At 43.8% G+C, this 12,261-nt stretch overlaps 1 protein-coding gene across 3 annotated transcripts in view; it reads left to right on the top strand.

The window, feature by feature from the left end:
- The window catches only part of RUNX1 (RUNX family transcription factor 1), a gene marked incomplete at its 5' end in the record, with an annotated part of 243,389 nt that overhangs the window by 151,959 nt on the left and 79,169 nt on the right, over positions 1–12,261 (top strand). For all 3 annotated transcript variants that reach the window (XM_079704989.1, XM_079704988.1, XM_079704987.1), the window contains 2 exons: positions 2,372–2,625; positions 8,558–8,714. In XM_079704989.1, coding sequence (XP_079561115.1) covers positions 2,372–2,625; positions 8,558–8,714 — 411 coding nt within the window. The remainder of the gene's footprint in view (positions 1–2,371; positions 2,626–8,557; positions 8,715–12,261) is intronic.

Genomic DNA, 12,261 nt, shown 5'->3' with positions numbered 1-12,261 from the left:
TCATTAAATGAATCAGCGCCACTTCGCCGCAGCTGCCAACGGGGCCGTGTGGGCGCGCTGAACGGCTCCCCGGCCGGGCCCTCCGCCCTCCGGCCCCCTCGCGGCCGAATCCCATCCACGCCGGGAAAGCAGAGGCTCGGCCGCGGGCGGCCGCGCAGGGCCTGGGGTCGCCCGGCCGATACGGCCCCGGTCTCCGGAGCCTCGCGGCGGCCGATTCATCTCCATGGCTCGCGGGGCGCCTCCCTCGGCAGGTCTCCGGTCCCGGGCCGCTCGGGGCTCAGCAAGCTGCCCGAGTCCTCCCCAGGCCGGCAGGCCTCCTCTTCTCCACCTCCTCGGTCCCTGGACCGCGGCCGTCACTGGCGAGGCCGTTCACTGCAGCCCCAAAGCAGGCGGCCACACAACCCCGCGGGTGTGCAAAGCCGCAGGGCCGCGGTCCGCACCGGGGCGGGGCCTGGGGCGAGCGTGGGAGCGTGTGCGTGTGTTCGTGTGTGTGCGTGGATGCGGATGCGCGGGGAGCGCCGGGTGGCAGCGGCGGCGGTGGACTCTCCACCCCGGCTGCGTACAGTAGCGCGCGGCGGCAGCGGGGGCGCGCGGGCCAATTCCAGGAGCCCGCGGCCGCGAGCCGCGCCCTGGCTGATACCGGAAAGGCCTGTGATTGGCCAGCGGCCGCCCCTATGCAAACGAGCTGAGGGAATGGAATTCCTCGGGCCGGGCTTACAGTAAAAGCACGTTCATTTCCAGGCACTCTCATTCATAGAGCCAGCGGGCGCAGTCAGGACGGGCGCCCCGCGGCCTGACCCAGCCAGGGCACCACGCTGCCCGGCCCTGCGCCGGCAGGCACCTCTTCCCGGGGCTCCTGGGGACACCAGAAGAAAGTCAGTCTTTGCCGTTTCTCCTTGACCCGCGTCGGAGCTTCGATTTTTTTTTTTTTTCTTTCTTTCTTTCTTTCTTACTTTTGAATGAACTGGTTTCTTGGCTGGATGGTTCAACTTCTTTCCTGGGTGTGAACTTTCCCCCGGTTGTTTCCTTTGGCAACTGCTGGAGAAAGTGCGCTGTGCTTCGAGGCGAGTGGTGAAGTTGCGTGAGCGTGGCAGTGTGTGCGTGCTTGTGTAACTCGAGCCGCCCCGTCTGTTACGACCTGCGCTGCGGAGCCTCCTCACAAGGCCCGCTCCACCTGCTGCGGTTACGCTGTGATCGTGGGTATTGGCGCGTCTGAGTAGTTAACCGGCCGACGCTGGGGCGACGTTGGAGGAAGATCGTCTCGCTACTGCCCAAGTCGGGGCTGACTCACCGCAGTCGATGCAGACAGCGGCTGGCTTCCGAAGAGTGTGTGCCTGCGTGCGTGTGACTCGGCTGCTGTTCACCTCCCACCAAACCACAGGACCAGCCGCAAACTTAACCAACATCCCCAAGCCCGAGTTCTCAGATGTGGAGAGCTGAACTCTAGGTGTCATTGACTTGGACTTTTTTTTTTTTTTTTTTTTTTAAGATTAGCTTTTCTTTGAAAAGCTGAATTTTCTGAACTGAGCATTTTGCCAGAATTTATTGAGAACATGACAAGTACTTCTCGCCCAGCCCTTCTCCAACTACTGAAGCTGAGTTTCAAGGCTACTTAAAAAGAAAAAAAACAAAAACAAAAAAACCTGCAGCGAACATTAATGGATTTCTGTTGTGTTTAAATTCTCTACAGATTGTATTGTAAATATGTTATGAAGTACAGCATATGTATATATTTATATATATATATGTGCACATACATTAGAAGCAGGACCTTTGGAAGTCTCAGCTCTTGCTTTTGAGGACCGAAGCCAGTTTTGCATGATAAAAAGTGGCGCCGTATTTGGAAGACACTTCTCGTGTATTTTCTGTTGTATTGGACTTTAGACAAAACTCACCTGGGAAAAATCTGACAGGCAGTTAACTACTGGAACTTCCAAATTATGTATTTGCTGGTCCTTTGGCTCTCCGCATAAATATTTTAGGAAGTGTATGGGAATTTTGCCTCTGGGAACTTTGGTAACAGCCAAAGACTGAACTTAAAACTCTCAAAGCAAGACTCAGAAGAAGACAGTCTCCCTTGGCACTTGACTTTGGATTCTGGTCGCCCACTTTTTAAAGCACTGAGCGGTCGGTTGCTAAAGAGTCCTGCGTGGGTCTGAGGCCGATCGGCAAAACTAGAATTTCCCCCTCCTGGACTGTTAGTAACAGTCTGCCCCCCTCCCCAGCCACCCCACAACAATAAAGCTCCCTGAACTTGTATGTTGGTCTCCCGGGAGCTGCTTGCTGAAGATCCGCGCCCCTGTCGCCGTCTGGTAGGAGCTGTTTGCAGAGTCCTAACTCAATCGGCTTGTTGTGATGCGTATCCCCGTAGATGCCAGCACGAGCCGCCGCTTCACGCCGCCTTCCACCGCGCTGAGCCCGGGCAAGATGAGCGAGGCGCTGCCGCTGGGCGCCCCGGACGCCGGCGCCGCCCTGGCCGGCAAGCTGAGGAGCGGCGACCGCAGCATGGTGGAGGTGCTGGCCGACCACCCGGGCGAGCTGGTGCGCACCGACAGCCCCAACTTCCTGTGCTCTGTGCTGCCCACGCACTGGCGTTGCAACAAGACCCTGCCCATCGCTTTCAAGGTACTCGGCCCGGAGCGGGTGGAGGGAGGACAGGCAGAGGCCGGTCGAGGCCGGGGAGATCGAGGGAGGGCAGCGGCCAGGCAGGCGGGGCCGGGTTCTAGAAAGGGGCCGGCGCTGAGGCCTGTGGTCCATCCCTCTGCGCTCGGGAGACTGGGGATGCTGCGTTACCGTGGCGACCCTCGGGGGGCCCGCCTTAGCCGGCCTCGGCGGCCTCCAAGGATGGCCGAAAAAATCAGGATGCCACCAAAGACGTCTACTGAGGGCCGGCTGGACCTCTCCCCGGCAGGGGTCCTTAGCTTTGATCCAAAGTAGGAAACGTTATAACCCAGCAGGGACAAGCCTGTCTGTCGGCTCCACTGCTTCTCTCCCCACCTCTGGCTTGACACCCAAACCATTCTGAGGGAGACGTCAGGAAATAAAATAGAGATACTTTTATACCTTCGGGTCAATGTAAATAAACTGACAAGGAAAACTGTCAAGGCTTTCCACTTCCACCCCCTCTTTAACAGCCCTGTAGGAATTAGCAGGTTCAAAGTCCACGGCGGGAGTAGTTAAGTTTGCAAAAGTTTTCTGAAGAGTTTTTTCGAGCTTCTAGGCTGCTCCTGCCAGAAGCCGCAAGTAGCGAATGCTCTTTCTTTGCCTGGTACCTTCCTGAACTTTATCGCCGGCTCACCTAGCTTAAGCCCGGGGCAGCGGAAGGAGGCAAGGCTGTCTGGCGTGAGACGGGCGTCTAATCCGCCCTCTTTGCTGTTTGAGGAGGGGGAGGTGTGGACCGGGTAACTTCAGCCGAGCAGCTTGAGAGGTCCCCGTTCACTTTTCACCCCTGATCTTGCCCTAGCTTTGAGCTCTCTATAAAAACCTTGGCCTTCAAAGGGGATACATAAACAACCCCGGGCGTTTTTAGACAACCACCGCCACCCTGGCAGCAAACAGTAGACATTTCATTTCGGCGGTGGGGATTCAGTTCTTCTGTCTTGGGTGAGTTGAATACAATCAGTGCAGTCATTTCCGGTTCATTGAAGGGACTAAGGAAAGCAGGTGGGGGAAAAAAAAAAAAGCTGTAAAGATCAGCTACTCTTTTTTCTTAAAAAATCTGGTTAAATAATTGTCCCCTTAAGGGGAGATTAATTTAATATAAGCTTTTTATGGTTCCAAGCCTGCGCTGGATCTTGAGTTACTTACAATGAATAATGTTCACTTTTTTAAAAAAGTACTGTCAGAGTTCTTTATTTTTAAGCTTTACGTACCTTCCAAACTTAGATTATGATTTCTAAAACAAACAACAACAAAAAAGTGCAATTGGCTGTGTCTGTAGAATTGCCTCAGTCTTCTGAAAGCAGGAGTTTTTGAGGGGGATGAAAATGAGGATAAGTTTGAGCAGCCGCTGGCCTCTTTCCTGTCCTTTCCTCCAGCTCTGTAGGTTTGGGTTAGGAGCTCATTTCCATTTGAAATCACTCTAATCCCTTTACATAAACAGACTCAGCAGGCAGACCTCCTCAGCTCTCCCTCAGTTCCAGAGGACCTGACAGGGATGGGCCCTGGGGTCACTTTCAGATAAGTACAGAGGGGAGGAGACAAGCTGATAATCAACCAAAGGGTCCTTTAAGACCAGGTGCTCTGGACACGCCAAGGGTGTGGGTTCTCAGGGATCTGTGGCTTCCTTTGGGGTAAATCAAGTCTCCTCTGTATCTCTCCTCCTCTACTAGGGAACCCACACCCCAAGCACTAAGTGATTAAGCGAGAATCTTCAGGAGTTAAAGTGATGTCGTTTCTCAAGCCACCACATGAAAGTATTTATTTTCTTCTAAAAGAATGAAAAAAAAAATCATATAAATTGTTTTCATGAGCCATCAGGGAATTCCTTTTAGCGGAAATCTTAATAACCATAGAAGTTTCCGTTTTAAAATGACTTTTGACAATTCACTTTAAAAAAAATTCTGTTTTACTGAGTGATAGTTTCTAGGTTAAAGATCAAGGTATAGATATGAAAAAAGTTCAAGTGGGTCTTGAGAACATTTGGGGAAAAGGGAAGGACAGCACAGGAATCAGACCACTCCACGAATAATCTGTCACCACTCCCGTCCCCATAAAGAGGGGCCTCTTTCGGAAGGAGACCTGCTCTTTGCCTAACGGAAGGAGCAGGCAAAATTTCCAGGGAGGTAACAGGCGCAAAGATCAGCGATAAAGCGAACTAAACTTGACCGGCTTGATTCACTATGTGTCCCTGAATCCAGTCTGTACTCATCCTCCACCACCTACCTCCCAAGCAGTTTCTATAGAAATTATTACTTTAAAATTTGGATCTTATATAAGCCTCAGACAATCTCTTTAAGAAGTTAATCAGTAAAGAATTATTACATTCCCTGTATTAAGGAGGAGAAAATGAAAAACAGTGATAAAGTCTGATGATATTGATGAAAAGAGCATTGAAGTGATTCTTTAGGAGTCTTCTGAATACGTGTAAATCCTCAGCTTTAATCTTTGAAACTAAAGGGAGATTTCAAGTTATGAATTTTCCTTAAAATAGATTACAGTCGTCCTACTGGCTTATCCTGGACCCCAAAGTGCTCCCCCTTCTCCCACGAAACACCTTTATTTTTCAGCCTAGGAGAGATCCATTATTTTACTACCGAGAAAATCTTAAATTTGCTACTGTTACCCGTTATTTACAGAAGCAGCCAAAAAAGCTGTTTGGATGACTTAGGATATATTTTGTAAGACTATAATATTAAAGTTTATTTAGGCCCTGGTACACCAGAGTCCAAAGGCATAAACACGCCTTCAGCAAGTTCAGAGGCCTTGGGCGCTGATAGTAATATTCTTTTCATAGGAAAGAAATAAGTAACATTTGTGTCAGCAAGATCGTGGTCCCCTAGCTCTGCATTAAATATCATCTCAGCTGAATGTTAACTTCCACCCTACAGCTTTCTTTATAACACTGGAAAATTAAGGGATTTGAAATAAATGAATTGTGACTGTAATTTCAATCTAATTAGAGTTGGTTTAAAATGCCAGTTTGAACTGTGAACAGGCCGACCAAGAGCAGTGTGGGAAGGTTCTGTAACATAGAGGAGGCTTGATATTTTGCCCAACTTCCTGATACTTTAAAAACAGAGAAGTAAAAAAAAAAAAAAAAAAAAAAAAGAGATATCCTTTGGCCAGCAAGTCCCTTCTTGTCTGTTTGGTCTGCGTTAAAATGTAAATGTTTGTGTTTCCTTACCTATTGTTTATAGCTTTTCATTCCAGTTGCTTCTTTTTCTCTGTTTGAAGTTAGATTTTTTCCAAAAATCTCTGCATATTGCCTATCAATGATCAAATCTGTATCAAATTAATAGACACGTTAGTTTTAAATTTAAGTTCTTTTTTCCTAGTCTAAGAATGCTTGCTAAGAATTAGATGATATACTTTATTAATGTAATTTTCCTGGATTTAATATTCTTTCCCTTCCCTCCACCATGAAAAATCAATAAAAGGCCAAGTAAATGATCTTTGAGCCCCGAAATATCTTTGACTCCTGCTACAATTTAAAAAAAGGGAAAAGAAGGAGTTAAACTCCTGATTTGTTTAGTCTTAAATTCCAACATCAACAGCATTTTCTTGTTTAGCCACCATGATTCTTTTACTCTCTATTTGTTTCTGTTTGGTGTTGGCCTCATGAATGTGCCATATTACTGATGAGGATAGTTTTGGAAAGATGAGTGAGGCACAGGCATGGAGCACTGTGAGAGGGGCCAGTAGGATGAAGGTGATTTAGAAAACATTTGGTATTTAGAAAACATTTGGTAGTTATAAAACAAGATTTATTTATTTTAACCTATTTAACCAACAATGACTTATTCAGTTGGAAAACCATGTGGTTGATCTGGTCCCTGTATACTTACTGAATGTGGAATTAAAATAGAGATGCCAGGTCATCACAGGGAGATGGGGATAAGGAAGTAAAAATATGTTTTCAAGGAGGACATTTCAACATTGTGAGCTAATTTTACAGAGGGAAGTGAAAACAGTGGGGAAAAAAAGGAGGGGGGATTTTTAAGAGACTGAGAAAAACAGAATAAAGTAAGTATATTTTATGGGAATAGAAAAAAACGGTAACAGTAACTAAATAACTGATCAAGGAGATTTATTTCAGTAATGTTTTTGAAACAAAAGGGAATTGTCATATTATTGCTCTTAATTAAACGCAACTCACATACTTATAATGGGCTCTAAATACCTAATTAGAGGGTGCTTGAGGAAGAAATAGCTGTGTTTTTAAATTTCCTTTATAGAAAACATGTCCATTTGGATGAAAAGAAAGATAAGAGTGCAAGTTGGATAAAATAGATGAAGAACATGCCTACCTATTGCTGTGAGAATTGATTCTCCTGGTGTAGTCCTGGGGTTGGAAGTACGTCCACCCCTTATAGTGAGTTGGTTCATTTTCCCCATCGTACTCCTTAGAATCCAAGAGCCAAAGCATCCTCGGGAATAAAAACAATAGCTGGTCATCTGGATGACACAGAGAAAGGGTGATGACTAAGCAGGCAATAAAGATGGGAATTTAGAGGAACATGGCTTTTGTATCATACAAGGGAGCCTATGGCAGCCTTATTTACAGACAGAAAAAGAGGACTGAAATATAGGTGTTAACCCCCCAAATTATGTAGCAAATATTAGGTAAAAATGGGGAGGTGGAGAACAGAAGGAGGAATAATCACTGTAGGATGCTTTATTATCACAGCTCAAAACTAAAACCCCCAAAATGATTATATAATTGGAATGATGAGCACACATTTCACTAGTGACTGAGAAAGTACCATAAGGGGTATCGCAAGTAATAGGAATAAGTAGAACTTGGGTTATCTTGATTTGAAATTTGACAACTACCTTAAAAAACAGAAACAATGGAAATATAGCTAAGAATAAATGCTGTGATCAAGAAAATAGTTTCTAGAAGGGTCAAATGATGATCAAGAAATGGATACTACTGCATGAAGCATCTTCGGGCCATGCTCTTTAAAGCATTTTACCTTGAAATTGCTGCTTTTTTTTTTTTTTTTTTTTTTTTACCTAAGTGTCAAAAAATATGTATTTACTGGTTTACTTTAGTAGTCCTGATGGAAATCCATTCCCATTCAGTTACATTGAAGGAATTCTTCTTCAAGATCAACTGGGTTTGGAGAAAACCTCCATCATCTATAAGGTCCCAAGTTAACACATCTCTGGGACTCACAGATAATAAAAATGCGACATAGTTCCGCTCCTGAATTCAGAGGAGCACATCAAAGTGAGCACCCCTCTTCTCTGAGGTCTGTTGATTTTGTAGTGAGTATTAAGCCAAGGGCATGTTTCTGATATTTTTCTCTTGCATAGCAGAATTCACTGCTAGTGAAAATCAAGGTAGTAGAAGCAAGTAGGGACAACAAGGATGAACTAATTGCGAAGGGAGAGTTTAAGTCATTCAAGAATCGTCAGCAATTCAGTGGTAACAATCAAATTTACTTTTAGCAGAAGTAAGTTTAAACACCTAAAAGGCAAAATCCGCCCTATTTGGCCTGTCGGTGGAGGTCTAGACAAATGAAAGATGGGTTAGGTTATAAACTTATAAAAAACAAGAATTCTGTTTCTCAAATATGAAGAATTAAGAGATGATTGTATTCGTGAGAAAGCATAACTTTTCAAGGTCCTTGCTATAGTGAGTCTTATTCCACCTCTGCTCTGTGACCTTATGTGGCTTCACCAGGTGAATGTTTTATTATTTAAACATTTATATTTTTGCATAGTGGAATTTAAAGTAAATCTTCCCATTAAGAACTTTTCTGTTATTTTGCTTAATTTATGACTGTTATTCCTTTGCAAACTAAAAAGCATCACTTAATATACATTCAATTTTAGAATAATTATGCAAATGACATCAAAGTTTCTAACATGCCTGATGTCTGGTGTTTAGGTGGTGGCACTGGGGGACGTTCCAGATGGCACTCTGGTCACTGTGATGGCAGGCAATGATGAAAACTACTCAGCCGAACTGAGAAATGCAACAGCGGCCATGAAAAACCAAGTCGCGAGATTCAATGACCTCAGGTTTGTCGGTCGGAGTGGAAGAGGTATGTATCTGTCAGAACTGAACTTGAAATACCCAGTATTTACCTAGCAACAAACCCAGATTTCAAAACATCTAAAAGTTTCTGTGATGGGATTCCCTAGAAATACAGTCATTTCTTCCTGTTATTATTGCTACATCAGCTTTTTATTTAAAATTTAATGTTTTTAACAGAATCTGGCTTTACGTTATTGCTTTCTATTATTAAATTGGTTTAAGACTGATTTGGAGCAGGCAAAACATGAATTGTGAATTTCAAGGAAACCTCTCAGATCTTTTCTAAAATGTAAAAATATAAAACTTACCATCATGGAAACTAAGATTAGACACCTGGGGTTCTCTCTCTTTGATAATTTTCAGATATCTCTTTACTGGAAACCTTTAACTTAGGGTCCATGTGTTATCTTTGACAAGTGACAGAGTTTCAAATGATCACTTCTAATAATTTTAAGGGCTATAGAGTGGATGATTATTGAAACGTGTTTCGAGGAAGCATTTTTTATGGTAAAATATGAAGAAATAGTAACATTCTGGCTTGGTGAATTTGATGGCAATGTGACCTTCCTATATGTAATTTGGATGCCTTATTAGTATTTTAGGTACTGATAATATTAAAGACTGGATTCTGCAGAGGAATTATTGCATCAGTGAAGTTCTATGTGTAGTTTTCTTTTTCCGTGCCCATTATCAAAGTATTGGAGCAGAAAGAGGAATCTTGGCATATTGTAATCTCCTCCGGTTTCCAGTTCTTTTCAAATATTGTGTTTTCTTTGTATTGTAAGAACCTTAGTCCTATTTTACAAATAGCAATAAGTAGTATTAGTTTAATTGAAGGAGGTAAGATAGTTTGTTTTGAAAATCTCATTTTTGTAATATAGTATTGAGTAAGCTTAGGAATAAAAGTTATTTTGAGTATGATAAAAAAGACGTGGTAACCTAAATAACAGTAGATGACTCTTGTATTGAAAAAAAGTAAAAGTACAACCAATGGATATTTAAACATAAAAGTAATCATTACTCTTTATAAAGGCATTTTAAAATATAAGAAAATCTGTGTTTGGGGGGAATTTGATTAGTCAAAGAGGAATGGGGGTAAAGGCATGCTGCTTTTTTTGGCTATTGCTTTTGTGCTATCCTAGCTGTCTGGGGAATTTTCGAAATAGAATCAAAGCTAGAGAAAATTGTAAAAAACGTATAACGTGATTGAAAATATTTGTTCATAGCACTATGTTAATAATAGGGTAATACCAAGAAAATTACATCCACTTATTGAAAGCATGAATGGTGCTATAAGGTATAAAGGCACAAGTCATTCTGTGGGTTCACTTGTTATATTAAAAGTCCCCACCTCTCAGTAAATGGAATTCCCATTATGATTCAGAGATGTGTGTTTAGAAAACATCTTGAAGGCTTCAGATGAGTAGCTGGCAGAGTGGGTGAGAAGCCAATAAAAAACAAAGGCCCGACCGCCTGGTCCATGCCTTCCAGCCTCGTAACCATCTCAGGTCAATTCCTGTGGATTTCTGTTCTTAGGAAGCCACAGCTGAGTAGCATTTCATTGCATTTCCAGAGGAAGTAATATTATCATCATATGCATCTATGTGGGTCTATGGGTCAGGTTTTGGTTATGAAAGTTTTGGAAACTCTTTAATGGGCCATGGCATTTTCCCATAAGAAGTGCAGTAGGGGCGTTTTGGCAAGGCCCAGGAGGCTGGTGATGATAAAGAATGAAATTTTGAAAGCAGCATGCTTTCTTTTCTGGCGTTTCTCGCCCCTCACTGGCCATGTCTGTTTCAAGTGGGTGACTAAGAGAAGCTCGTGTTTACTTGGGTAACAAGGAACTGTTTCCCCAAGGTGTGGAGTGTTTGCATTTGGCTGCCTGATTCGTGCCAGGATGCCCTTGAGTTTGCAGAGTGAAATAACTGCACCCAAGGCTGGGCTGTCTTCTGATATCCTGGAACGAGAAAATTAATTGAAACGCTCCATATATGGACAATATCTGTTCTGACCAGTCTCTGCTTCCCACGCATGACAATAAGCAATCCAAAGTAGAGGAGCCCCGAAATGAACGTTTTGCCCAATTACAGTTACTGTGTATATTGTCAGTCTTGAGTGATTTCTTTTTTTTTCGGTTAAGACTACAAGACAAAATGAGCCATCAAAAGGCCCAGTTGGACTCTGTCTCATAACTTCTCCCCATAGTGGTAGAATACAACTTGATTTTACTCTTTCAAGTGTAAGTGTCAACATCAAAGCCTGCCAGGTTTTTGGGGGTTTTTTTTTGCAATTTGCTTCCCATTATGAAGACAGCAGATGACTCTCACTCATTTTAACAATTAGTCTTAATCTGCCTCACTGAATCTTGGCCTTTAAAAGTTTCATAACATTTTTTTAAGTGATCTTAAGACTATCCACTATTTCATTTTTAATCTTAAGACTATCCACTATTTCGTTTTCTGGTTTTGAAAATGTGTCTGAAAATATGACATTGGCATCAACACACCACACAGGGGCCGAGAAGGTCCTGGCTGTTGGCTCACTGAACATTTCAGTGCCAATTTCCCATTCTGTCAAAAGCCACTGGTCTGATGGATTCTCCAAGGGGCCTGGTGCTCAGTTCCAAATAAAGGGTAGAAAAAGAAACTCCCTTTTCTTTTCTCAGCTGCCAGTCCCTGGGGATTGTAAAACCTCGTAGAAATTGCCAGAGGTTGAACATGGAAGGGTTTTTCTCTGTTCGACAAAACCAATCTGTCTGGGCGCTGGCTGATGTCCAGGACCACAGCTCCTAACCTCGGGTTCAGCCTGCAACTGGGAAAACCTGCCCATCCGGCTTTTACAGCCTTGCTGACAACACTGGCCCCTAAAAAGTATTGGTGAAGGCTTCAGCAGTCGGAGCCTTCCTCCTTCCTTTTCTTTCCTTCTCTCCTTTCTGGCCCTGACCATTTAAATCTCTCCTTCAGGGATATCTCCCCCTGGGAATTTTCTCCCTTTGATTCAGTATCTCCATATAGATCAACCATTCCTTTACAATGGAAGAAGAGATAGCAGCTCCCAGAAGAGGGGAGCTGACGCCGAGCACACTGGTTCTTGTTCAGAACAATTCACACTTAAACACACGTCCTGGGACTATCCCTTACCTCCAGAAAATCACAGTTCAGGATCAAGAGGTGACGATCATTAGCAGCAGCTGACATCAGCTGACATCTGTCATTGGGGCAGGTGCTACGGATATTTTCAGTTACAAGAAAGTGTATCATTGCTGCAGCCGAGAGACGTCAAAGAAACTTCAGCAATGAAATCTGTGAGGGCTCCCGTCGCTATTGGAGTACTTAATCAGTTGTAAAGGAACCGATCAATCAGGGATTATGGCCTTAGTTAATTCATTTTAGAACCAAAGAGGAAATCTACCAGACCGTATTATCTCCCGCATCGTAAATGGGGGAAGAGAATCCACTGCAAATTTCCTTCTGACTTTCCTAAGACTATGGTTTTTAATCTTTTGGGAACGTCATGAATAATTTTGAAAATCCTTGGAAGCCTTCTCCCCAGGG

This window comes from Hyperoodon ampullatus (genome assembly GCF_949752795.1).
Source record: "Hyperoodon ampullatus genome assembly, chromosome: 5".
NCBI classification, from domain to species: Eukaryota; Metazoa; Chordata; class Mammalia; order Artiodactyla; family Ziphiidae; genus Hyperoodon; species Hyperoodon ampullatus.
The sequence above is the reverse complement of the archived record's forward strand: the minus strand, read 5'-3'. Positions and strand labels throughout refer to the sequence as shown.